The 23,920-nt window shown below is 31.3% G+C and overlaps 1 protein-coding gene across 6 annotated transcripts in view; it reads left to right on the top strand.

Moving 5' to 3' along the window:
- The window catches only part of LOC143228736 (embryonic polarity protein dorsal-like), a 31,273-nt gene extending 8,215 nt beyond the window's left edge, over positions 1-23,058 (top strand). Inside the window, exons 2-11 of one of the 6 annotated variants that reach the window (XM_076460041.1) lie at positions 7,188-7,279; positions 8,971-9,176; positions 11,710-11,864; positions 12,452-12,543; positions 12,744-12,887; positions 15,746-15,844; positions 17,202-17,432; positions 18,063-18,161; positions 18,396-18,467; positions 20,708-23,058. In XM_076460041.1, the coding sequence (XP_076316156.1) occupies positions 7,225-7,279; positions 8,971-9,176; positions 11,710-11,864; positions 12,452-12,543; positions 12,744-12,887; positions 15,746-15,844; positions 17,202-17,432; positions 18,063-18,161; positions 18,396-18,467; positions 20,708-21,318 (1,764 nt within the window). In that variant the 5' untranslated portion in view covers positions 7,188-7,224 and the 3' untranslated portion in view covers positions 21,319-23,058. Of the gene's footprint in view, positions 1-7,187; positions 7,280-8,967; positions 9,177-11,709; positions 11,865-12,451; positions 12,544-12,743; positions 12,888-15,745; positions 15,845-17,201; positions 17,433-18,062; positions 18,162-18,395; positions 18,468-20,707 lie in introns of all 6 variants that reach the window. The other 5 variants (XM_076460033.1, XM_076460057.1, XM_076460076.1 and 2 more) reach the window with 5 other exon arrangements.
- The last annotated feature ends 862 nt before the right edge of the window (positions 23,059-23,920 follow it).

Here is a 23,920-nt window from a genome sequence, read left to right as displayed (position 1 = left end):
TTTTCCATGGGTATAAAATATAATAAAATAGTGTCTGAACAACAGGAAAGTCGGACAGAGACTGAGGATGGTAATATCCAACTACACTGGTAGAGGTGTTGACATCAGTAAATTTGAAGTTGTGTACATGTTTTGTTTAGTCTTTCTAAGCTAAGTTGTTTTTAAAATATAGTCTCATCTGTTCATTAATGCAGGATTTTTTTTTAAATCTCTGCTGTTCGAGGAAATTCATGTTCCAAGACTTTTGAAGAACGAAAAATAGTACCTCGAATTTAAGATACACTGTAATTTTCAGTTTAAAACAAAACATGAAAAAGGTTGTCTTAAATTTGAAGTAATATGGTATATTGACTTTGTAGTTGTTCTTAGCTAACATTACATAACTTGCATTGATATGGTGCATGTACACTCATTTTATGATATCCAGTAATACAAAACTGATCCAGTCTTGGCTGTGTTTTAGTGGACTAGTATTTTGCATTAATGTATAATAATTTAAATTTTACTCTGTGTGTCTGTACATATAGATTATTACTGTTTACAACAAGTTATGAAACTATGATGACGAGAAAATCCACTTATAGAGAAAAATCTATATGTAAAAACGGCTGGTATGGGTTGAGAAAATTCTATGTAGAGGAGGGAACAACGTTTTGACCTTCTTCGGTCATCTTCAGGTTTACAAAGAATGAAAGAGGTAACTAACTGATAGCTGATCACATTTTTGAAGGGGGTTGTGTAATTGTTATGAAACATATTTTTCTTAAAATATAGAACAATAAAGTAAAGCAAATAATTTTATCTATGACCTTTGAACTCCTTCACTGCTGGACATAGACTGCTAAGTCTTAAAATTTTGCACTTGGAGGATGTCAATCAAAAAAATTTTTTTTAACAGTTTATATATACATTTGAATAACCAAAATCATAACTGTACCAATACTATAGCTTTCCACTACAATTTATTAAGCTTACTAACTAAGCTGTATTTAGGTCTAAAAAATAGTATGAAACTTCGAGTAGACTAAAAACCCAAACTATCTCTTTGAAATCTTGGATCGAAAGAACCTGCTAGTCTTTTTCACAGATTAAAATGGCTGAGAAAACTATTAAGGGGGGGGGGACATACTGAGCTGTCAGTTGGTCTTCACATGTCTTTATTGTAGTAAGAGTATATAAGGGACCCTTTTCACAGGGCCACTGTGTTTGTTTAAGTTCCTAATTTATACAAAACTAGAGACTTGGTACTTGGACATCACAAACATCTAATATTAACCAGTACTGCATTCAGTGTACTGAAGTGATTCACTAAAATCTATATTTAGGTGGGTTCTTTTAATATTTACTTTTAAATTAAGAAATTAACTTAAATATAACATTAAAGTTTGAATTATAATCTACAGTTTGATTTTAAACTCATTGACATAAATTTGTAAAATAGTAGTTCAATGAAATTTTGAATGCAAGTCTATAAATACAATAACATGGTCTCTTACCTCTGACAAAAGGATTGAGAATTGTGTACACAAGGTACAAGGATGCATATCCATGATGATAGAATCCAGTTTCCAGTTGTCTTTATTGTGTTATTTTCTTCTTCAGCAGTATTTAGAGTAAAAATTATACAAAAACTCCAGATCCAAGTAATGGATGATTCAGATGTGTAAGCTACTTGTACATCTGGTATCATTATGTATATTGGATATTTCAGTGGTCTTTATTTTTAATGTCAGGCAGTAATAGTTTTTTTGGTGTTTTTTTTAATGAAAAGAACACCAATGTATGTTTGTTTTGAGAAAAATAATTTAGTATAGATGGTTTATAAGTAATAGGCCAGCATTTGCTGAATTGGTCTTCAAAGCAGGCTTAGAAGCTATGACACAATAATCATTCAGCCTTTTATTTTTTAATTTTATACGAGTTTGGGTAGATAATAGTAGACACATGAAAGTTCTACAATCTGCAGTAGCTTAATGAACTCTTCAGATATGTATGTGTGTCACTCAAACGTGTTTTCTATTTGAAATTATGTTTAGGAATTAGAATCTTAGATTTCCCTTCACATTTTGGATGATGAATAATACTACATAATGTTAATATTACTTTATAAATTGTTTTATAGTAAAAGTAACAGATTATTTTTCTTTGTAGTTCTGTGTGGTAAATTTGGCTGCTGCAGGTCACATTCCAATATGTTAAGTCAGACTTTTTACTGGAAACAAGGTTCATTAAGTCCATCAATGGGTGCATTCAGTTAAATTTGATAAAAAATGGAAATACAGCATGTGAATTCCAATATGTATTTTGTTGCTTTTAGAATTAAACTGTGAATGCTTACAGCTTGACTGTAGAAAAGATTTTTGGACAACATTCAAGTGAGAGAAGTCATGAGTTCATAGTGCACTGAGAATCTGATTGCATCATTGTTTTAATGTATAGTGGTGTTTAGACTACATTTTGTATTTACATATAAATGGTACAAGCCAACAGTACATAGATAAAAAGGTAGAGTTAACTTCTGAGTAAACAGGTAATCATAATGGAGGATTTTGTATGGTAGATAATTTGAGAAAATATAAGTTTAAACTATTAATGTTTGTGTGTTGGTTATTAGTGAGAGTTGATGCAAGAATCTCGGAGAATTTGTATGGAATAATTGGAAAAAATGACATAGATAGTGAGACTAACATTACAGCATCCAGACATTGCTTTATAAATAAGGTGTCAAAAAGATAATTTTGTGTAAAATGAGATCAAATTTACCTTGTTGCTGATTTTGAGATGAATGATTGGGCTTAATTTCTAAAAGATAAACTTTTGTATTTTTGTTTGAGCTGTATAGTGCCATATAAATAAATTGTCAATGTAATTATTTGTATATATATTATAAAATGTCAAGTTCATAGCTTCCTGACTATCTGTAAGCCTTCTATTAGATACAAATAGATTCACTTGAGGGAGATATGATTTGCTGAATGAGGATTAGTGTCTGAAAATAAAAAGTATGTATCGTTATGTTGTTTGCTGATGTTTAGAGTCATGTAAAATTTACAGTAATGGGCATGACTTCTTTTATTTAATCTGTAATGTTCACATGCTTTATTAAAATATCTTATGAAATACACATAACAAGCAAACAAAACAAACCAGTATGAACCTGGTCATCAGGAATGTGCTCGTGTTTTTGTGAAATTTTATATAGAGGTGAAATATAATTTTAAGTTTTTTGTGTTTTGTTTAGTCTAGAATAATTTGTAATAGTTTCATAGGAGGTTGTGTGTGATGAAGATAAAAACTGTCATGGTTTCTATTAAGGATATATCAATAACTGTTGAAAGTGGGTATATAGTAGCTGAGTTTGCTAGTGTTTTGATGTATTCTTAAAAAATGGTATTTGGAATAAATAGTTAAACTTATTACTACTTCAACAGAACTTTGATAGTTGGAGATTCAGTCTGCAATAATTAATTTAATTTGTGATGTTAACTATCGGTGGAAGACTGTACTGTGATCGTACCACTGTGCTTACAAAGTTCTGATAATAGAACAAAAACGGCCAAAGCAGTTGTTGCCAGCATCAGGTTTTTAACAAAGAGAAACTAGATAATGTATGTAATAGTTAGGTATACTAGCAGTCAAACACAGTTGTAAATACTAAAGTTTGCCTGTGAGATTTTGACGTATTGTTAAATCTTCAAACATTGTTTTTATCCTTTATCTTGAGAATAGAAGAGATGTAAGGTAAGATTTATGTTGGGTGAAGTAAATACCATAAATTGTTAAAAGTTTCATTCAACTATAGGATTAATTATTTTAACTAGTATGTGTTTGAATGTAACACGTACCATCTTAGGTTTTTTTAACTCAAAGTACAAAAAAGTGTTATTGACTGTGCAAAAAACAACTATTAAAATATTTTTAAGTGAATTGCATGAATGATAGTGTTGGAATAGCATTACACTTACATGTTTAAAATTATTATTAGAAAAACAAACTTGTATCCTTAATATCAGATAGCTGGAGGTAGTTTTATACTGTACAAAAACAACAAAAAAACGCTTATCTCCAGCCAATAGTATTAGAAGAAAATAAGAAAGTACAGTGTAGGCAGAGTAGAAATTTTGATGCTATTATCACTAGGATAAGATGCCCACATTGCCATGATAAAACACCATTTGTTTTATTTATTTGAGGTATACTTTATTTTGTAATAGTTTGTGCAAGCAGAAGCATCTTAGTTACTCTTGATAAATGATATGGTGAAGCTGTGGCTAGTACTAGTAACATTGGCCAATACACTTTTTATAGACTGCACATGGGCTAAAATACTGCATGAGTTTCTGTTGTCAACAAAGTTTGAATTTTTTGCAGGATAACCAAGGATAAACTAGCAAGTTTTTGGTTTTTTTTTAAATTACATAATTTATTTTGTAGACTGTCATTCTCTTTAGATTTTAAACAAAATTTATCAAAGTGTATGCCTTTTCATGCAACTTTTGTAAATAAGGCTTCTGTTAATGGATGTCTCAGCATATTATATGCCTATAAATTTCCTTTTCGATAGTGAGAAAATTCAAATTTTGTAAGTCTCTTATTATCCATGCTTTTATTCCATCAGTATAAAATACCCATGCTTTACTGTGGATTGCAAAAACACTTTGTGAATCATAGGGGCCCAGTCAAATTCCTATATTATAACCACTTACTTCTATGACTATCCTTGGAGGAGTTCATGCCTGGGGGAAAAAAAAACCCATAAAAACATTAGGAAACCTGCCCATATAATACCTGAGCTGGTGTTATTTAACTTGGCATCTGCAAGTTTCGACACATTAAAAAAAAAAAAAAAAAAAGGTTTCGCTGAGATCTTTAGGGGACTTGGAACACAAATTATAACAATATTTTCAAATTCAGAACTCTACAAACCTGCTCCTAAACTGGTGATATCTGTGTGACCATCCAGCTGCATTTTATTCCCCTTTGTAAGGGGCAGGGTTTGTCACATGTATAAGGACACAGGCCACATTAAATCTTCCTGCTAATTTTGGTCTTGTTAGTTATATACATCCAAAAACTTTAATGTGTTTGTTTTTTTAAATTTATATGGGTTTAGAAATATAAGTTGGTTTTTAAATCTTTGAAGTTCAGTGGTAATGATTACAGAAGGAAAGCAAATTGTGACTTCAGTTAGTTGATCTGTTGTTGGCACTGTGAGGCTTGTTTTTTGCTGTTGTCGCAACTCTTTGAAACGTTTGTAATATACTGGTACCTTTATTTTCAGTTTCCAGTCAATCCTATTTTATTGCTGAAACCCTAAAGATGTATTTTAAGGTTTTTAAAATAAAATTTAAATTGCCTTTTGAATCTCTGTAGCTCACTAGTGATGATCATAACAATAGATCACAGTAAAAAGGATGTCCAGTTCAAATGACCTGGTTTATAATATTCACTATGTTAGAATGTGACAATATTATGTGGTTTAACAACATTTAGCATAAAGTATAGTTTTTCAAGACCTTCAAGTTATTCAATGAACTTATGAATTTGATACTCTGGACTTCCTGTTTTTGTGAATTAGTGGAAGGGCAGTATGTGTAATGTCCCATAGTTACAAACCCAATTCCATATTGTGCAGTTCATGAATAGTGTTTTGATAACAATTTCATTTGCAGCATCAAATCAAAAAAAAAAAAAAAAAATTACAGTGTAGTAAAAGATACTGTTAAAGGTAAGATTGAAATAATATCAGCTGATTAGTTTGTAAATGTGTTCAGTAAGTCTACATTTATAATGAAAATTGAGAAACTGCTGGCTTAGCTAATGTACACAGCACAGGTTACATGTATCGAGACTTCTATAACTCTGAGCTACATGTAGCTTTCTCTGATTTGACAGGGTGTTCAAGTATGAAGATCATGACTAAATTTAATATATTGTACTCTTTATTTGTATTCTAGTAATGCAGTATTAATTTAGTATGTAACATTTATGTTACTGGGTGTTTCAACATAACTGAAATAATATTTATACTCTTAATATTCCTCCTTACTTTTTTGCCCACCAAATTAATATAACACAAACATGTTTAATTGTGGATGCAAATGTATCAAACACTACAACGTACACAAGTTGGCTTGGGTAAAATTAAAAACATTTAACAAAAGATAATATATCTTAACACTTGTATTGAAGAAAGATTGTTTATTTTTTTAATTTTGTGCAAAGTTGCACAAGGGCTATTTGCACTAGTGGTCCCTAATTTAGTAGTGTTTAGAGAAAAGGCAGCTAGTCATCATTACCCACTGCCAGCTCTTGGGCTACTCTTTTACCAATGAATAGTGGGATTGACTATCACATTATAAGACTCCTACAGCTAAAAGGGTGGGCATTTTGAAGAAAGATAGATATAATGATTGCAGCAATAATCATAAACAATTGTGTTATTGAAATATTACCATTTAGTTTTTGTCTGTACACTTGTATGGTTTTTTTAACATAGTAACCAATATGATTAAAGGCCACAGAGATTGGTATGATATTTAAATTACCATTAAACTTAAAATTCTACAAAGGAAGTCCAAGTTAACAGTACTCTGCACAGTTTTGACCAGCAGCTGATAAACACATCACAAAGGAAGCTTGTAGTTACTCAGACGTGGTTTAGATGGTTGGTGCTGCAAGTTCTCATGGGCTTTACATATTTGTGTATTGCATAAAAAGATTACAACAAAAGAAGAGTGCATATATTTGTATGTCTGTAACTTAGTATTTGGTTAACTTTTTTGAGGCAAGACAAGGATGATTCTTTTTTGTCTCACTGGATTCAGATACTATCCAGGCTGGTTCCTATTACTGGTTCCTAAAGGTCAAAGGTCTTTGTCACTTCCTGTGTTGACATTTGTGTTGACACAAATCATGGATTATCTAATGTTTAATTAAAAGATGGATTTTTTTTTTTTTAAGTACTGTCATAATATTAACATTCTAAAACTACTACAGTTCCTGCTTATGGTGTTTCACGACTACTGGTGTAGTACTGCTCTTGTTTCACTGCAAAACTAAATGCTTTACCTTCATGGGGATTTAGTGCTTTAACAAAATGTTTGCATGCCTGCTAAAAATTGCATATTTAAATCTAAAGGGGTTATAACCAACTTTGTTACATAGAATGTATTGTTCTGCTATAGGTGTTGTGCATTTCTGCAACATTTTGAATACTCTGGCATGTTTCCTACAGGGGCTCAGCCTACTCGAGACTCTCTCACCATTGAAGATGTGGGTAAGGCTGGCATTAAAATAAACTATGCTTTTTTAAGTTGTACGACACAATGTCATGAAGTTTGAAGTAACTGATCATTTGTTTTACCATTATTCTGCATAAAATAACTAATAATCTATTAGTCTTAGAGTAGCTATTTGATGTTTGTGACATATATGCTCAGCCATTTAACTTCTTTTTGTAAATTTATATAAACTTGAGAAACAAGCTAAATGATTGCTTGTTCCTTTATCTAGCTTTGTAAGTAGTAAAATTCTCCAGAAAATTGTTTGCACACTAATACTAATATGAGTGTGTTTGTATTCAATATACAGTTCTAATTTACAATTTTCAGGTTTGTTGTAGGTTATACTTTTCATCAAATTATAACATGCTCTTTAATGCTAAAATTTCATAGGTATGTAAATTTTTGTTAAGGACCTTTATGTTGCTTTATCATTAGCAGTATTTTAGTAAATATATACTTGTGGTCCTTATTTAGAGGTATGATTTTAACTTTAAAAATTCTAAAGTCTCGCTCCTAATTTTGTTCTAATGTACGAAAAAACATTGAGTGTGAAACTTAATCCTTCTTGGATTGTATTTAGAGGTTGCTCAATGACATTGATAATTCCAGACTGCAGTAACCTGGCACCTTTACTGTATTATATAAAACTGTGTGGTGTAAATAATTTTCTAAAGTATGCTATTATTTTTTGCATGTACATTAATAGAATTACATAATCCTGCTCCTTTGGTGTGGTTATTCAATTTTGTATTGTTATTGTTTCCTTTTAGCTCTGAAGAAAGTTTCTTCTGTGATACTGCACAACTCGAAGGAGGATTTGTTTTTTTTGTTAGGATGATTTTATCAATAAGAGCCATAACCCTTTCAGCATTATCATTTATGACAATTGACTGTTGAACTGTCTATAGTGCCTCCCTATAGTCATTTGAGTTCTTGTACCTTGCAGTTATAATCTGTAAATAAAGATGGAATTTCTAGGCACTTGAATTCTTTTGTATTTTTTGTAACAGAATATTTAATTGGCATGTCATCAGATTTCCTGGTATTCAGCTACCTGCATGATGGAGGTTTATCTGTCTTTATTCTAACTTAGTGATTTTGTCTGTGGATACAGCTGAATCAAAGAATGCCATTCAATGAGTTTTTTTATTGAAATACCAATACCGTAGACATCCAACAAATTCTTTACAGGCAGACTATAAAAGAACATAATTCATCAACTTGCTTTAGAAATTATTGTTCTGTTGTACAGTATTTCAGAAGTGAAAAATTGTAACATTGAATATTTATACATGGAAGGTTGTTGAACAACATGAATGATGTAGAATACTCTGGAATACTTCTGAATGTGCTACAGTACTTCATAATAACATTCAAGAATTACCTAGAATCTTCCAAAATTTGAATATTCTGGATCATTCTAAATGTGCAGCTATAATGCAAGGCACAAGGTAAAATTTCCACCACCTTGAGCAATCTTTAAACGTTATTCAATAGGAATAAAAGTTGGTGTGGATTAGTTCTACTTTGGAACAAAGTGAGAGGGTGAGAATTGTGAGTTATAGTTAAGTCCTAGCAAATTATTACAAAAGTGTTGCTTCTCCTGTAACATAATTTTTGGTTTATGATAGTGAAGAACTTGTAAGGTTATGTACTCAGTTAAAGCATCATACTTTTTCAGAAGAAGTGATTTACCAGCAGGTCATGGACCCATCCGTTTCTCATGTTACTTCAAAAATGGTGCCAACAAATCCTACCCCTTATGTAAGACTTGTGGAGCAGCCTGCATCACGTGCATTGAGGTTCAGATATGAGTGTGAAGGTAGATCTGCTGGAAGTATTCCTGGAGCAAATAGTACTGCAGAATGCAAGACTTATCCCACAATACAGGTGAGTTAACCACTGCAAGACGTATCCCGCAATGCAGGTGATATAACCACTGCAAGATGCACACAATTTTTTTTTGTAAATTGGTTTTGTCATCTTTTTTATGAAAATAAAAATACTGTTAGATTTTGATGATACTTTGATAAAACTTCATTTCATTTAGGCACTATTGTAAGATAGTAATAATATTCACAGATGAAAATAAATTAAGTCCATGGAAAATTTGATCCAGTAAAAATTAATCCTTGAACAATTTTGTTAATCTCTTGTTATATGTAAGAAAAACAAAATTTGTCATTGTTTTTGTTTTAATGTTTTTGGCTTTTTTTTTAAAACCAAGTTAGGATTCTGTTAGCTATAGAACAGTGTTTCTCAACCTTTTCAGTATTGCAGCCTACCTAAATTTAAAGAAATATTGTATAGCCTACCACAGAAAATATAAGTATGACATGTATAGCAGTGTTGTTCATTAAAAGACACATAAACATTGATTTTTGTATGGAATGTGGAATGCAGCACTGGTTCAGATTAGATGTTTGTAATGTTAAAATAAAAATGGTATAATTTTGTATGAATTAGGAATTGAAATTACCAATATATAAAAGCTAGAGTATGAAATAAAAACCCTTTTAATTAATTTTATATAACATGTGAATAACCAATCAAACTCAATGTCCCATAAGTGGATTTCTCAGCCATTTCCAAATATAACTACATCAAGACAAACCTTCACGCTGGTAAGTTGAGTCTTTAGACTGTTTGATACTCTCAGTTATTCTCTCAGCTCAGTTATACTAAACTTGATAAACTATAATGGAATTCTATAGTATTAATATAGTAATTTGATTTTTTGGTCATTCAAATTTTTCTGTGTAAAGTAAAAAAAAAAAAATTGTTACATATCTTCCATGTGTGATATTTCTTAAAGCTTAGCACTCTGACAAGCAGCAGCCAAGTACAAAGGTTGTAACAAAGATAATTGTTTGTTTTACTTTTCTATGTTTTAAAACAAGGTTAAAAATGTATTTGTAAATAGTAGTAATGTATATGCATATGTAATGTATTGTAACTGAAACTGACTATTTTACAAAATACTAGTCCACTAAAACACAGCCAACAAGACAGGTTACTTTGTAAAGGTCAGTTTTGTACTTCTGTAAATGGTAAAATAAATGCATGTGCAGTGTGTGAAAGGTCAGTATAATAAGAAATATTTATATATAAGTATATTTATACTTATCATGTATAACCTTATCACATTTAAGCTATTTTGATTAAACATTTGTGTTTTTGAATTTAAAATTAATATTACTCTGCATGTTGGATAGTCAACATTCTATAATAAAATATAAAAATATTTTAATTAAAATGTCTTATTTAATTCAGAAACCTGATATTTTGTTAATGAAAGCCTTGTACTGTTTACCGATAACTTACAAAAATTTTTAACTGGATGCATAATTATAAAACATCATAACTACTCTTGTAGATATTTTTGTGGTTATGAGCTGGATGGATTCCACTAAATCTGTAATAAGTGTTAATTTTTTACTTAACACTTTGCATGCTATTATGTAGTTTACATTATATATTTGCTGTTTTGTTTTATTTTTAAAATATCTAATCTTAAGCCTTTTTTGCATTCCATCTCAAATTGCTTTGTGGCCCTCTAGTGGGCTGTGGCCTTTCAGTTGAGAAACACTGCTACAAAAGAAATAGTTGAAACAGTGATTCAGAATAAATTTCATAAATTGCATTGGTTTAGAAAGATAACTCAATTCTGGAATAAAGTTTTTTTAAAAAAAGCATGTACTGTTTATTTATATCAGTGTGGTAAATACTTTTTAGTTTTAGTTGTGAACTGATTAGTTTATTTTAGTTGTTACCTTTTAAATATCCTTACGTAAAATTTTGTATTATTGCTTCAGCAGGTAATAACTGGAGACTACTGTGTGTAAAATTACTGTTATGTTATTTTATGTCTTTAAGTTCTTTCTTTCATTTTAAAATTGTCTTGTAGATGTTTTGGCTTTTAACATGTTATTGCTACCTTCTTTTTATATTATACCCGTTTATCTGCTTTTAGGAAACAATTTAAATTTTTAATGACAAGTGTTATTCTACTTTTTTATTCAGGAATGTATTGAGGGTTGTCTGTTGTGAGGAGTTTTAAAGTCTGTTGTCATTTTCTTCCAACTTTCAGCTGTCAGGAGGTGTAAAAGTAAAGAGAGCCACACAGATGCACTAACAGACAATTCTCAATCAATTTCCTGGAGATAGTTTTCATTAGTAAAATTATGATGACAGTAGTCAGATATGTGGTAATATTTTTGTTTATGTCTTGGTGTCTTGTTTCTTTTAATTATATTATAATAATAACTTTGTGTTTTAGGTTTTTTGCACTTTTATGTGTCACCTTCCACCACTCCATGTTGCTGTCACACATACCATTTTAAAAAAGATGGTTAGTTTAGGGTTTTTGTGCTTTTGTGTTCACACATATCATGAAAGATGGTTCCTTCTGATTGATTTTCAGGTAGTTAACTACAAAGGTTCAGCAGTGGTTGTTGTATCGTGTGTAACCAAGGAAGGTCCACCATTCAGGCCTCATCCTCACAACTTGGTTGGTCGAGAAGGTTGCAAGAAGGGGATCTGTACTATGGTTATCAATAATCATGACATGACCTGTAGGTTAGTAGGACGAAAGGTTTCTAGTGTACTTCACTGTGTTTATATCATTTTAATTAAACATTACTTTTAACTTTCATCCAATTTTTCATTCTCATTGGCCTTTGAAATGCCATGTTGAAAGACCTAAACACTTTTAATTTACATAGTTTAACTTATTGATACATTCAGTTGTTTACTGAAGTATTTTTAAACCTATAAAATGCTTCTGTGACATCAGCTCATTAGACTTAATGTGGTAGTTTAAGTTTCATAAGTGTTATTTGTATCTTTTCAATTCTTGCTATTTTAAAATTATCTAAATGCTGTTCATGGTATATTTTCTTGATGTTGTTGAAACACCAGATAAATCCTTTTCTTAACTGAGATTTTTATCCTTGAAGATCATCTGAGGTTGAGCATCCATCAGGTCATTATTTCTGAATTGTTTAATATGAACCTTATAAAACCATAGGCTTTAACTGATTTTATATTGCTTCTTATTAATAAATTGTTCTTAAAAAATTATACAATCATAAGAAAGAAAAAAAACCTGTTTTTTTCTTTTCACATTGTTTCATCTTTTAAGATGTGGTTTTACAACTCTACAGCTTTTCAAGTCTTGGTATCCAGTGTGTGAAACGAAAGGATATTGAAGAATCTCTGAAACTTAGAGAGATGATAAAAGTTGATCCATATCGAAGTAAGATATTTTGTTATATGTTAGCATTGTTATGTTATTGACAGAATTATTTCAAACTAATTTCAGATTTTGATTTAATGTAAATATTTTGTATAGTGTTTTTCTTATTATGATTCAAACAGAAAAAAAAAGACAGATTTGTAATCTGCTGTTAATAATTGTCCCACTTATTGATTGATTTCTTTCATCTTTATGAACAGCTGGATTTGACCACAGGCTACAGACAAGTAATATAGACCTGAATGTGGTGAGGTTGTGCTTTCAAGTTTTTATTGAAGGTTCACAACAAGGAAAGTATACTGTTCCTCTTCCCCCTGTGGTTAGTGACCCAATCTTTGACAAAAGTAGGTTCTTCTTAAACATTGTTATGATTGTCAAAGTCTGAAAATAATTACAGTTTCAGAACTTGCATTTAAAAACATAATAGTTTTCCCTACATACAAACAAATTACTAATTCTCTAGAGAACTTGAAGTTACAAATCATAACATGGTTTAATTTCACTTATTTTTTTAAATGTAAAATAATCAGATGTTTAGTATTGTTTGTTCATTCAGGTCTATTAAAAGTGTCTTAAATATTGCAAAACGTACAGTATTAAAAATAGAACCAGTGTCATAATTCAAATAAATTGAAGGCTATGGCATTTTATAACTTAATATCTCTAGCCTTTATTTCTGATAATGAAGCTAAATGTTGCATAAACTTATACTCTTTTATTATAATTTCCAGGAGTGAAATAAAATTATTTTCATCAGAATCTCTTGAGTTGTAAAATACTTCTTTTCAGTCTAATACAAACAAAAGTTGGATATTCTTGATGATGAGAAACCAACTTGAAATAAAAATGTATCTCAGAAGGGCTGTTATGGGTATTAACACTACTATTGATAAGGAGAGAACAACGTTTCTACCTTCCTTGGTCATTTTCAGGTTAAGAAAGAGAATTTGAATGTGACTGTTGACGTACACGTCTTAGGGGCTAGAGTATAAATGGTTACCAGATTGTAGGGGGCGTTGCAGGTGGATGTTAGGTTATTAATTAGTATAGGTATGCAGGTATTCCTTTATATTGGTTTAATTTTGGTTTTAGTTGCATAAGTAGGGCTTCTTTGATTTTGCATTTGTTTCCCTACTTAATATCTGGGTGTTTTCTATGATTATGTTGTGTTTATTTGATTTGCAGTATTCAAAAATGTGTAAAGGTGTTTTCTTGTGTTCTTTAGATCTAGTTTCCATTTTTCTGCTTGTTTCTCAAATATAGAAGTTGTGGCAGTTGTTGTATTGTATTTTATAAATCATGTTGGTGTTGTGTTTGTCAATGTAGTTTTTTACATAGTGTGGACTTTAGTTTTGTACCTGGGTTTTGAATAAATTTGGTGTTTACTGGAATGTTGTGTGTTAAGTTTTTTCCAAATGATGATTATTTTTTTTGCTGGTGTCGGCAACATGAGATATGCAGCAGTATGAGGTTTTGTAGTTTGTTGTATCTTGGGATTTATTGTTGCTTGGTCAAGGTGTGTGCATATAATTTATCTGGATTTCTGTTTTGAATTGTGTATCAGTTCTAGTGATTTTGAGGTTAATAAATGCTATTTGGTTAGTTTTTCCTGTTCATAAGTGAACTTAATGTTGGGTGTATCGAGTTAACATGATTGAAAAAAAAGTGTGTGTTCTGTACATGTGAATCCAGTAATTGTATCATCAACAAACCTGTACCAGTACAATGATGGGTATAAGGCTGAATTGATTGCTTGTGATTCAATCTGTGTTATAAAAATGTTGGCTAGAACTGGTAACACAGGATTCCCCATACTTAGGCCATTTGTTTGTAGGTGGTTTTGGTGGTAGTGAATTCTATGAGGGTTGCTAACTGGTTGCTGAGGATGTGTATCAATGGGTTGGGGTCTTGGATATAAAGTTCTAAAGCTATCTTACAGGCTTCAGTTGTTGGGACTTCTGTGAAGAGAGAGATTACATCAAAACTGGCCAAAACACCTTCACATGTTTTTGAATACTGCAAATCAAATAAATAAACATAACCATAAAAAACACCCAGATATTAAGTAGGGAAATAAATACAGCAACTAAAATAAATACTAAACCAATATAAAGTAATAACCTAACATCCACCTGCAACACCTCTTACAATCCAGTACTCATTTATATTCTCGTCTTTAAGATGTATGACAATGGTCACATTCAAATTCTCTCTTTTTGACCTGAAGATGACCTAGGAAGGTCAAAACGTTGTTTTCTCCTTATCAATAACAGTGTTAATACCCATAACAGTTGTTCTGAGATGCAAAAAGTTGGATATATAATTTGTATTGTAGATTAAGTATAATCATGTTTTGCAGAGAGCTCCATTTGTTAGCTCAACCTTGTGTATATGCAGTAATATAAAACCAAGTTACCTTTAAGTCCAGTACAATAGACAAAATTTAGTATTTAGCCCTCAAACAGCAGACATTGTCAATCAATGCTAGGACCTACAACATTCCCACTGTTTAAGGGCTAAGTAATTTCATTATTTAATTTGTTTTCCTTATAAATGTAAAATTATATCACATTAAGTGCTTGTGCTGCAGAGTGTTGAAGCTGTTTTTCAGTAGAAAAACTTGTAAATAATCTTTGTTCTTGCTACTTGATTCCTGGGGTTAATCAGTAAATTATAACTTTCTTTTGGTAAGCATAAAAATGATTATTTGGAACTATGTAGAGTTGAAAAATAATAAAATAACATGTAGCCTGAGGCAGATTAAGTTCACCTCTTTCAGAAAAATATATATTGGAACATGTTTGAACATATACAATTTCTTAAATATTCTTTCCTAAAATGAAAGATGTTTATTTATACAATACATCAAAATTTATTTAACTATTACAAGTTACGTAGTTTTCATTGAAGTAATGTTTTACAATTCAGTGTTTGAGATAGCCATGTTATTGTTAGTATGAAACAAATATACTTAAACATGCATTAAAGTGCATGTTTTAGGACAGACAAAACCAGAGTCTGATTACGATAGATTACTTAAAATGGAACTTCTGTTATCTTATGTTGCTGTTGGTATCTTATAATTTGAAATATATGTGCTGATATGTAGTTATTTCTGCTTGTGAAAAAAATTGTTTAGAATTTTAAATGTCTTTAAGAATAATAGTTGCAGCTGACTGGTATATCTGTGTTTTCTTATTAGAAGCTATTTGTGAACTTACAATAAACAAGTTGAGTCACTACTCGGCACCTGTTTGTGGAGGGTCTGAAGTCATTCTTCTTTGTGATAAAGTTGCTAAAGGTAAAATCTTTTCAATAAATTTTTTCAGTTTTTAAGGAAGTGTAATATAAAAATATGTATTTAAAGGAAAAGCACTGTTAATTTTCTATAAGTAAAACCTTTTGTATTTATATTATATGAAGTATTTCCACTTCAAAAAGGAATTTTTCCATTATTTGTTATTTCAAATACACAGTTTAAAGTTGATCTTAAAAGAATCAAAAACTAGTAACACTGGTATAATTCTGATAAAAGATATGTGAAACCCTAGACATTTTTGATGATTGTTTTTATAGGGAACTTTTAGTTAATTAATGAAGTGTAATGTGACATACATAAAAATTTGAAGATCAAATATGACAGACTCAAGTTTATAACAATGTGCATGTAAAAATGGCTGGTTTGGGTTGAGAATTTTTATGTAGAGGAGCGAACAATGTTTTGACCTTCTTCGGTCATCATCACATGATCACATGTTTGAAGAGGGTTGTGTAATTGAGTGTAGGAATGTAGAGGGCATGCTTAAATGTTTGATTTATATTTATTAACAAGTGGGTTTTCTCGTCATCACCAAGTTTATAACAGTTTCTCCACTGGAGTTTCAACAAAGATAATCCCTAACACTGCATTAAAGGTTTTGTTTTTATTCAACTAACCAATATAAAATGTAAAAACTTTTCCACCTGGTCCTATACATGGGTGAGCATAAAGCATTTTAAAGCTTAAGAAATATTCTTTTCACAAAAGGGTGTTAATATCTTGTTTTATATAAGATTGGAGGTAATCATCTTGTATTTTAGTAGGGGAACCCGGCATGGCCAAGCGTGTTAAGGCGTGCGACTCGTAATTTGAGGGTCGCAGGTTTGCATCTCCGTTGCGCCAAACATACTCGCCCTTTCAGCCGTGGGGGCGTTATAATGTGACGGTCAGTCCCACTATTCGTTGGGAAAAGAGTAGACCAAGAGTTGGCGGTGGGTGGTGTTGACTAGCTGCCTTCCCTCTAGTCTTACACTGTTAAATTAGGGACGGCTATCACAGATAGCCCTCGAGTAGCTTTGTGCAAAATTCAAAAACAAAACAAAAATTTTAGTAGGGGAACACTATTTTACAAAGCCTTAATTTGAGTTCAGGATTTTTTTATTATTATTTTGTGTGTGTGTGTGTATTAAAAAAATAAAATAAAAAAAATTAGGTTTCATTTTTGAGAGAAACTGTTTATTGGGTAAATTTTTCAACATGTATTGTGGTGATTTTGTTGCGACATTTTTGCAGCCTTGGGGTGTTTTGTTCATTACCATTTGTGTACTTTTTTATTTTAGCATTTTAAGCTCGTGATTGAAAATTCATATGCCACTGTCTGTTTCTTTTCTTACCGTAGATGACATTAAAGTAAGATTTTATGAAGAAAGAGCAGGACGAGTGGAATGGGAATCTTTTGGGGAGTTCCATCCAAATGAAGTACACAAGCAAGTAGCAATTCCTTTTCGCACTCCTCGCTATCGAGATGAAAATGTTCAACAGCCCATACCTGTCTTTATTCAGCTGTACAGGCCATCTGATGGTAGTAGTAGTGATCCTCGACCTTTTCAGCTGCTACCAGTGAATAGAGGTGAAAAGAAATTACTCGAGTTCAAAATCAAATTTTAGAAACAGCTTAACACATATCCCTCCCCCCCTCCTCCACTTTAGATAGATTGTCAAGTTTATTCACATATCCCTCTCCCCCCCTCCTCCACTTTAGATAGATTGTCAAGTTTATTCACATATCCCTCTCCCCCCCTCCTCCACTTTAGATAGATTGTCAAGTTTATTCACATATCCCTCTCCCCCCTCCTCCACTTTAGATAGATTGTCAAGTTTATTCACATATCCCTCTCCCCCCCTCCTCCACTTTAGATAGATTGTCAAGTTTATTCACATATCCCTCTCCCCCTCCTCCACTTTAGATAGATTGTCAAGTTTATTCACATATCCCTCTCCCCCTCCTCCTCCACTTTAGATAGATTGTCAAGTTTATTCACATATCCCTCTCCCCCTCCTCCTCCACTTTAGATAGATTGTCAAGTTTATTTACTTTTTCTTCTAACTTTAAATTTATTTGAATTTTCTCTTGGCATTAACACTTATTTTGATTCTTACATAGCATACATTACCTAATTTTAAAAATGCATTTGTTTGATGTTGATGTTCTTGAAATTGTGAAGAGAAGTTAGCTCATTATTGAAATAAATTAATTCAGATCCAGAAGGTCTCAGCAGAAAACGTCAAAAAATAGAAGATGGCTGTTTAGACAGGTTTCTGAAAGAAAACATCTTTGGTGCTGCTAGAGATGCAGGAGGTGAGCAAGAAGTCAAATGTTTCTTTAAATAAGTAATTTCACTTGATATTGAAATAATGGTCATGAAGAACAAATTGTTTGTATAATTATACATTTGATCTTTTATGAAGCATTTCATAATTAAAGCAATTAACACATTTTGATTGAATTTTGGTCACTTGCTAAATACTTAAAATTTACAGTTAATATGAATTTTTAGTTTTGTTAAATTGTCTGGACATATTTTGTAAACAGGTCCACTGACATCTCATACCATTCCAAGAACAATCAAGCAGGCAACAAGAACTGTTTTGAAACCAGAAACTGGTAAGAAATTTTAAAATATTTGAAATAAGTGGCACTAGTTCCTGTTTTGGCAAAATTGTTCATGTTTTTAACCCCACACTATCATTACAGTCATACCCATTATATTCAGATATTTTATTTGAATTTTGTGGGTTTAGCATTACACGATCTTAAATTTGTTTTGGGGTTAAATTGTAACAACAACCCTGAGAATGCTATAATTTAAGAGCTTTACTTAAAGAAGAATCAAAATATTTTTGGGATGATGAGTAAAATATCATTTAATTCAGAAATAATACTAATAATTAGTTCATTCAAGTGTTGGAACAACCATATTAGCTTCATCAGAAAGATATAGATATTAAAGTAATCTAGCAAGAATGTGTATCCAAGAAAGCATAGGAAATGGAGTTTCATGTCAGGACACTATCCTCACAATATTTGAAATTGAAAATAAACAGGCAGAAACAACAGGTAACTTGGTTGGTACATATAAAGTAAGGGTAAAAACAAGAAAAAATATCAACCATAAGTCACAACATAAAAGGTATATGTGTTCCAGTATGAAACATTGCCACATCAGGCCACAACCATCACACCAAAGTATCTCAAGAAAACAAAGACGAAACCAAAAGAGGACAAATGTTTTATATCTAAAGTATGTTTAGTAAATTAAAATGAACAAGGAAAACACTAAACACACAAATTATAAATGACATCTTTATATAGAACTATTGCCAAGAATAAATAGACAGTGCAGAAATTTAAGTCTTAAAAATACTTCCAAATAGCCATTCATTAAACATTTAAAAATAATGGATATGTGTTTCTTTTATTCTGCAATATTTGGCAGAAAGACAACAAAATTAAGTCATTTCTACATTTCTTTTCAGTTTATAATTATTAAGAGACTGACATTCTTATTTTCCATCAGTTAGAGCTCTTTATGGGGGTTTTGAATCCATTTAGGTGTGTGAATGATGTTAAAACATTGTGCCTAATTCATGAACTTTATTTTACAGCAGGCTAACAGTTAAGTGAGTTATGTTTTCTTTTCTACCAAAGGTAAAATTGGAAAGAGGCAGAGCATTTCTTGATTGATTATACACTCTGCTGTGGACTGTTTTGCCTATTTAAATACTTAGCATTTCTTGGGTTAGTAGACCAAAGAAATGCAATTAAGCCTTTTATATTGTGTGGTGAATTAAAACAAAGGCTCAAAATTCCCTTAAGTCTTTAAATAGCAACAGAGAGTACATTCAATAAAGGGATGCATTAGGCTTCTACACCACAGATTCTGTTTCCAATTTTCCCTTTGATGAAAAAGAACTTTTGTAACATGTGTACAGGGAATACCCACAACATATCATGATGCATTCATGGAAAGTAGGATGTACATCTGAAATGTCAATAAGCAACACAATCTTTACATATATAATAGAGAGGGTGCATTCCTGAAAAATTTATTCCACTCTGGAATAAGGTCTTTAAAAGGTATGACATATTTTTTAACTATAGTGTACTATACAAAATATGCATGTTAAGAACATTACAGGATTAAATGGTTTAGTACCAAAATTAACTGGACTTTCTGCCAAGGAGCACTTCCACTACATTAGGTAATTCCTTTGGAGCCATGTTGGAAGGGTGGAAGCAAGTTTTCTGGAGCTGACAATGGGATATGTGAAGTGTATACATCCTCCCCTATCTTGTCCAGTGGACAATGTATCACACTGCTCTCTAAACTAGTTCAGCAACATTGGCACAATCTAGTAATGGAACACGACAACATTGCTTTACACACACACGTTAGTAGTACAGTACAGTAATTGGTGAACAATAAGCTTGACAAAGAAGTCCAACAATGTCTTAACACACTAGTAGTGAAACAAGGCAACATTGTTTGAAAAATATTGGTAGTAAATGGTAAGTGCTACACCTGGAAAATTATTTGACAATGTTAGAATGCTCTAATAGTAAAAAAAAAAAAAAAAACAATAATTTTTTGATACATGGGTAGCAATTGGTGATTGCTCCAATATTGAAACAACACAGAACATTGCAATGTATAATGGGGATCCTGTGTCTGTGTGTATAAATTAGGGTTTAAATTTGTAATTTTATGGTACCAATGATACATAAATAAAATCTATTGGTTTCAGAAATTAATTGTTTTGCAAATACTTAGAGGAATATTTACATAGTTCTGTAAACATAATCAGATTGCACCATTATTTTTTCTATTTTACTTCTCATTTCAGTACTGGAAGGGAAAAGTAATCCAATGCCTGAGCTGTTTCTTCAACCATCACAGTTGCCTCATCTTCCTGTTTTCACTCCAGAACTGCGGGCAGGTGCTACAAGTGGAGGTGTATTGACAGTAGGAGTTACATCTACATTAACTACCTGTTCAGGGTTGAGTGCTACATCTGTAGCTGAGCATCAGGACAGAGTTGGTCTCTGTTCACCTTTTTATCCAAACACCACTTTAGCTACAGCTGGCAGTCAGGACATTTTGGCAATTGCTACAAAGCAGGTTAGTTCTGTTCCCAAGTCTGAGCCATCAAGTGTTGTAGGACATCAGAGTGCAGAAATGTCTCTGGAGGAAACTACTGAAAAACTGGATAGCCTTGATCTAGGGATAGAACCACTTGACATACAGAACATTTTAGATTATGGTGAAACAGGAAACATATCACTCAATCTTTCACAGAGTCTATTTGATAGCGGAAATAATCTTCCTGTAAGTAACATGCTAGTGGCCACCAGTGTAGATTATATGAATGCCTCAACAAACAGCTTCTCATTCTTGCAGAATGAATTGGAAACGTTGAACGTTCTGTGCAAGTCCAGGACAAATGAATCAACGTAGTCTCCACTGGATGCTCGAAGAATATGTTTGGATTTTTTTTTAGATGCCATGGAGCTAGTCTTCCTACAACTGTGATTTGATTGGGCTATCATTAAGGCAGTTATTAGCTTAACAGCCTCAAGTGGTGCACAAGTTTACCTCCAGGTTGGCATATAGGCAGTAAAAACTAAGTAAGTGTGTTTAGAACAATCTTACTGTTGTTGCAGACTTTGTAGATTGTGTATGTATGTATGTACTAAATTGGAATTTTCTGTACAGTTACCTTTAGTAAGATATACAAATTACAACTGAATAGACTGTGTGTGTACATCATTTATGGCATTGGAATCTTCTGTACAATTATATAAAGTAAGGCATACAGGTTGCAATGGAACAAATTGTATGTATGTACATCATTTATACCATTAGAATGTTGTGTACAGTTGTATAGACTAAGGTATACAAATTGCAACTAAATACTGTGTATATTATGTACACCATTTATGGCATCAGAATCTTCTGTACAGTTACACGAGTAAGGTTATAAATGGTGACTGAATAAATATTTTCATAATAAAATGAAAACGTTTACTCCATTCCACACAAATCTCGAGTGTGCCTAGTTACTTGGAATATGTTCCACAAAGTGAACTAACTATTCATTAACTGTTTTGTGTTTTCTTCATATTATACTTATTTTCTTTATAACTAAAGTATTGTTTTCCTTAATAAAAAAAAAAAAAATAAATAAAACAAAGAAAGCTGTAAGATTTTAACAACTGTTACAGTTGTGCAATTTTGTTTCCTGGATCTTCATAGCATTTCATAGAGTATTAAGTTTATGCAAGAGTTAATTAGGTCACAACTATTGTCAATAAATGTGATTTCTTCAGTTAATTATTGTTCATTTTTTTTACTCTTAAGTTGAAGTTTAGAATGGTGTGTAATATTTGAAATAAAATTGTTTTAAAAAAACTCTTCGATATAACATTCTTTTTCTGTTTCAAACAAATGAAGTTTTTTTTTGTATTGTAGATTTATGTACAAATTGTTTTGCTCACATTAAAATTGGTAATATTCAAGCTTAAAGCTTTTGTTAGTTATGCTTTACTAGAATTATATTCATTTAGTAAAAAATACTTTAATCTCCATTTAAAGTCACTTGTAATTATAAGTATCATCTTTCTTACTGATAAAATGGCAAATGTTCAAAGTACATTCATACGAGGAATATGTTTATCATTTGTAGAAATGATGCTAAAAGACTTGATGATACAGGTAAGCTCAAGTGTAGTTTCAAAATAACATGTTTTTAAAATATTATCCATGTGGGGTATTAGTACCTTTTTTTTCAGTTTACTTCAAATTTGTGCACATTTTACAATTTTACTGATGTACAGTTGGTTGGTTTTAAAGAAGTACTTGTGTGATTTGAATGTTCTTTAGTTGAGTTGTCCTCATTTTTAAAATGATCAGATGTTGCTTAAGTGATCTGAACAAGGGATCTGATTGATTTGTTTAAGTGGTACAGTGGAGATTCACAAACTTTCTCATGTTATAAGAAGTTACTAACTTGAAGGCTTGCATACATTGTGAAGCATTTCAGTATCATATTTGCTATTATGTGAACATTTATGTATCATCTTGAGTGAGATTGAAAATGAATATATAATGGATATAAATGAATAACAGAATAGGTTTTTCTTATTGCTTTGCTTTTGTTATTAATAAATATCATTTGCTTTTGTTTCATTGTAGAAATCATTGATTATTTCTTTATCATGACACAGAAGTTGTTGTAGTTGTTCCAGTCATCAACACTCTGATGTGTGACTTAAATCATCAGTGATGAAAGTGGCTGGTCAGGAGTACAAATAGTTAATGTTAGGTGAATCTAAATCAGTTTGCATATTATTCTGAATATAAAATGTTCTCCAGGAATGCCGTTCAAAAAAAAACTTTCAGTGAGGAAATTTGAGTAATTTGTTCGATCCATTAACTTATCATTCATGATTTTTGTTGTTGTTATTGGAGATAATTTTAATACTGCAGTGTTTGAAAGTTCACACCTCTAGACAGGTAGTCTTTATTACTTATACCTTTTCATTAGCTACTAAAATTACAATATTTTCTTTTGCTATCAGTTTCCAAGTAGGTTTGTTGTTTAATCTTCTGCCCACTTTGTTTTTCAAAATATTTAACTGCGAGTGAAAAAATTTGGATTCTTTTTTTTTCTTCCTGTAACTAAAAATACAGCTGCATTTTTTTATTTCAGCCAGATGTATAATGCTAGTTGATGTACTTTGTGGTGTGTATTAAAAGTGTCAAGGTCATAATAATATTGATGTTACTCTGTTGCAACATATTAGTAGACTCTTTTAAGTCAACCATCTAAATCAAGGCCCAAAAAACTCTTTGATCTTTGTATAAGTCTACCCCACCCTCAAATTATACAAACTCTCTATATTATAAATATATTTCTAAAGGCAGATGAATATCTAAAGGAAGATTTGTAAACAGTTTTGAAAATAAAATTTAAAAAATCTGAAGTTCTCATCAGAATCTGAATTGCCGAAAACTTAATTGAATCACTTTCATTTGCTGGATTCACATGGACATTGTA

This window comes from Tachypleus tridentatus, chromosome 1 (genome assembly GCF_004210375.1).
Source record: "Tachypleus tridentatus isolate NWPU-2018 chromosome 1, ASM421037v1, whole genome shotgun sequence".
In the NCBI taxonomy this organism is placed as follows: domain Eukaryota; kingdom Metazoa; phylum Arthropoda; class Merostomata; order Xiphosura; family Limulidae; genus Tachypleus; species Tachypleus tridentatus.
Note: the sequence above shows the minus strand (reverse complement) of the source record. Positions and strands in the feature narration are given on the sequence as shown.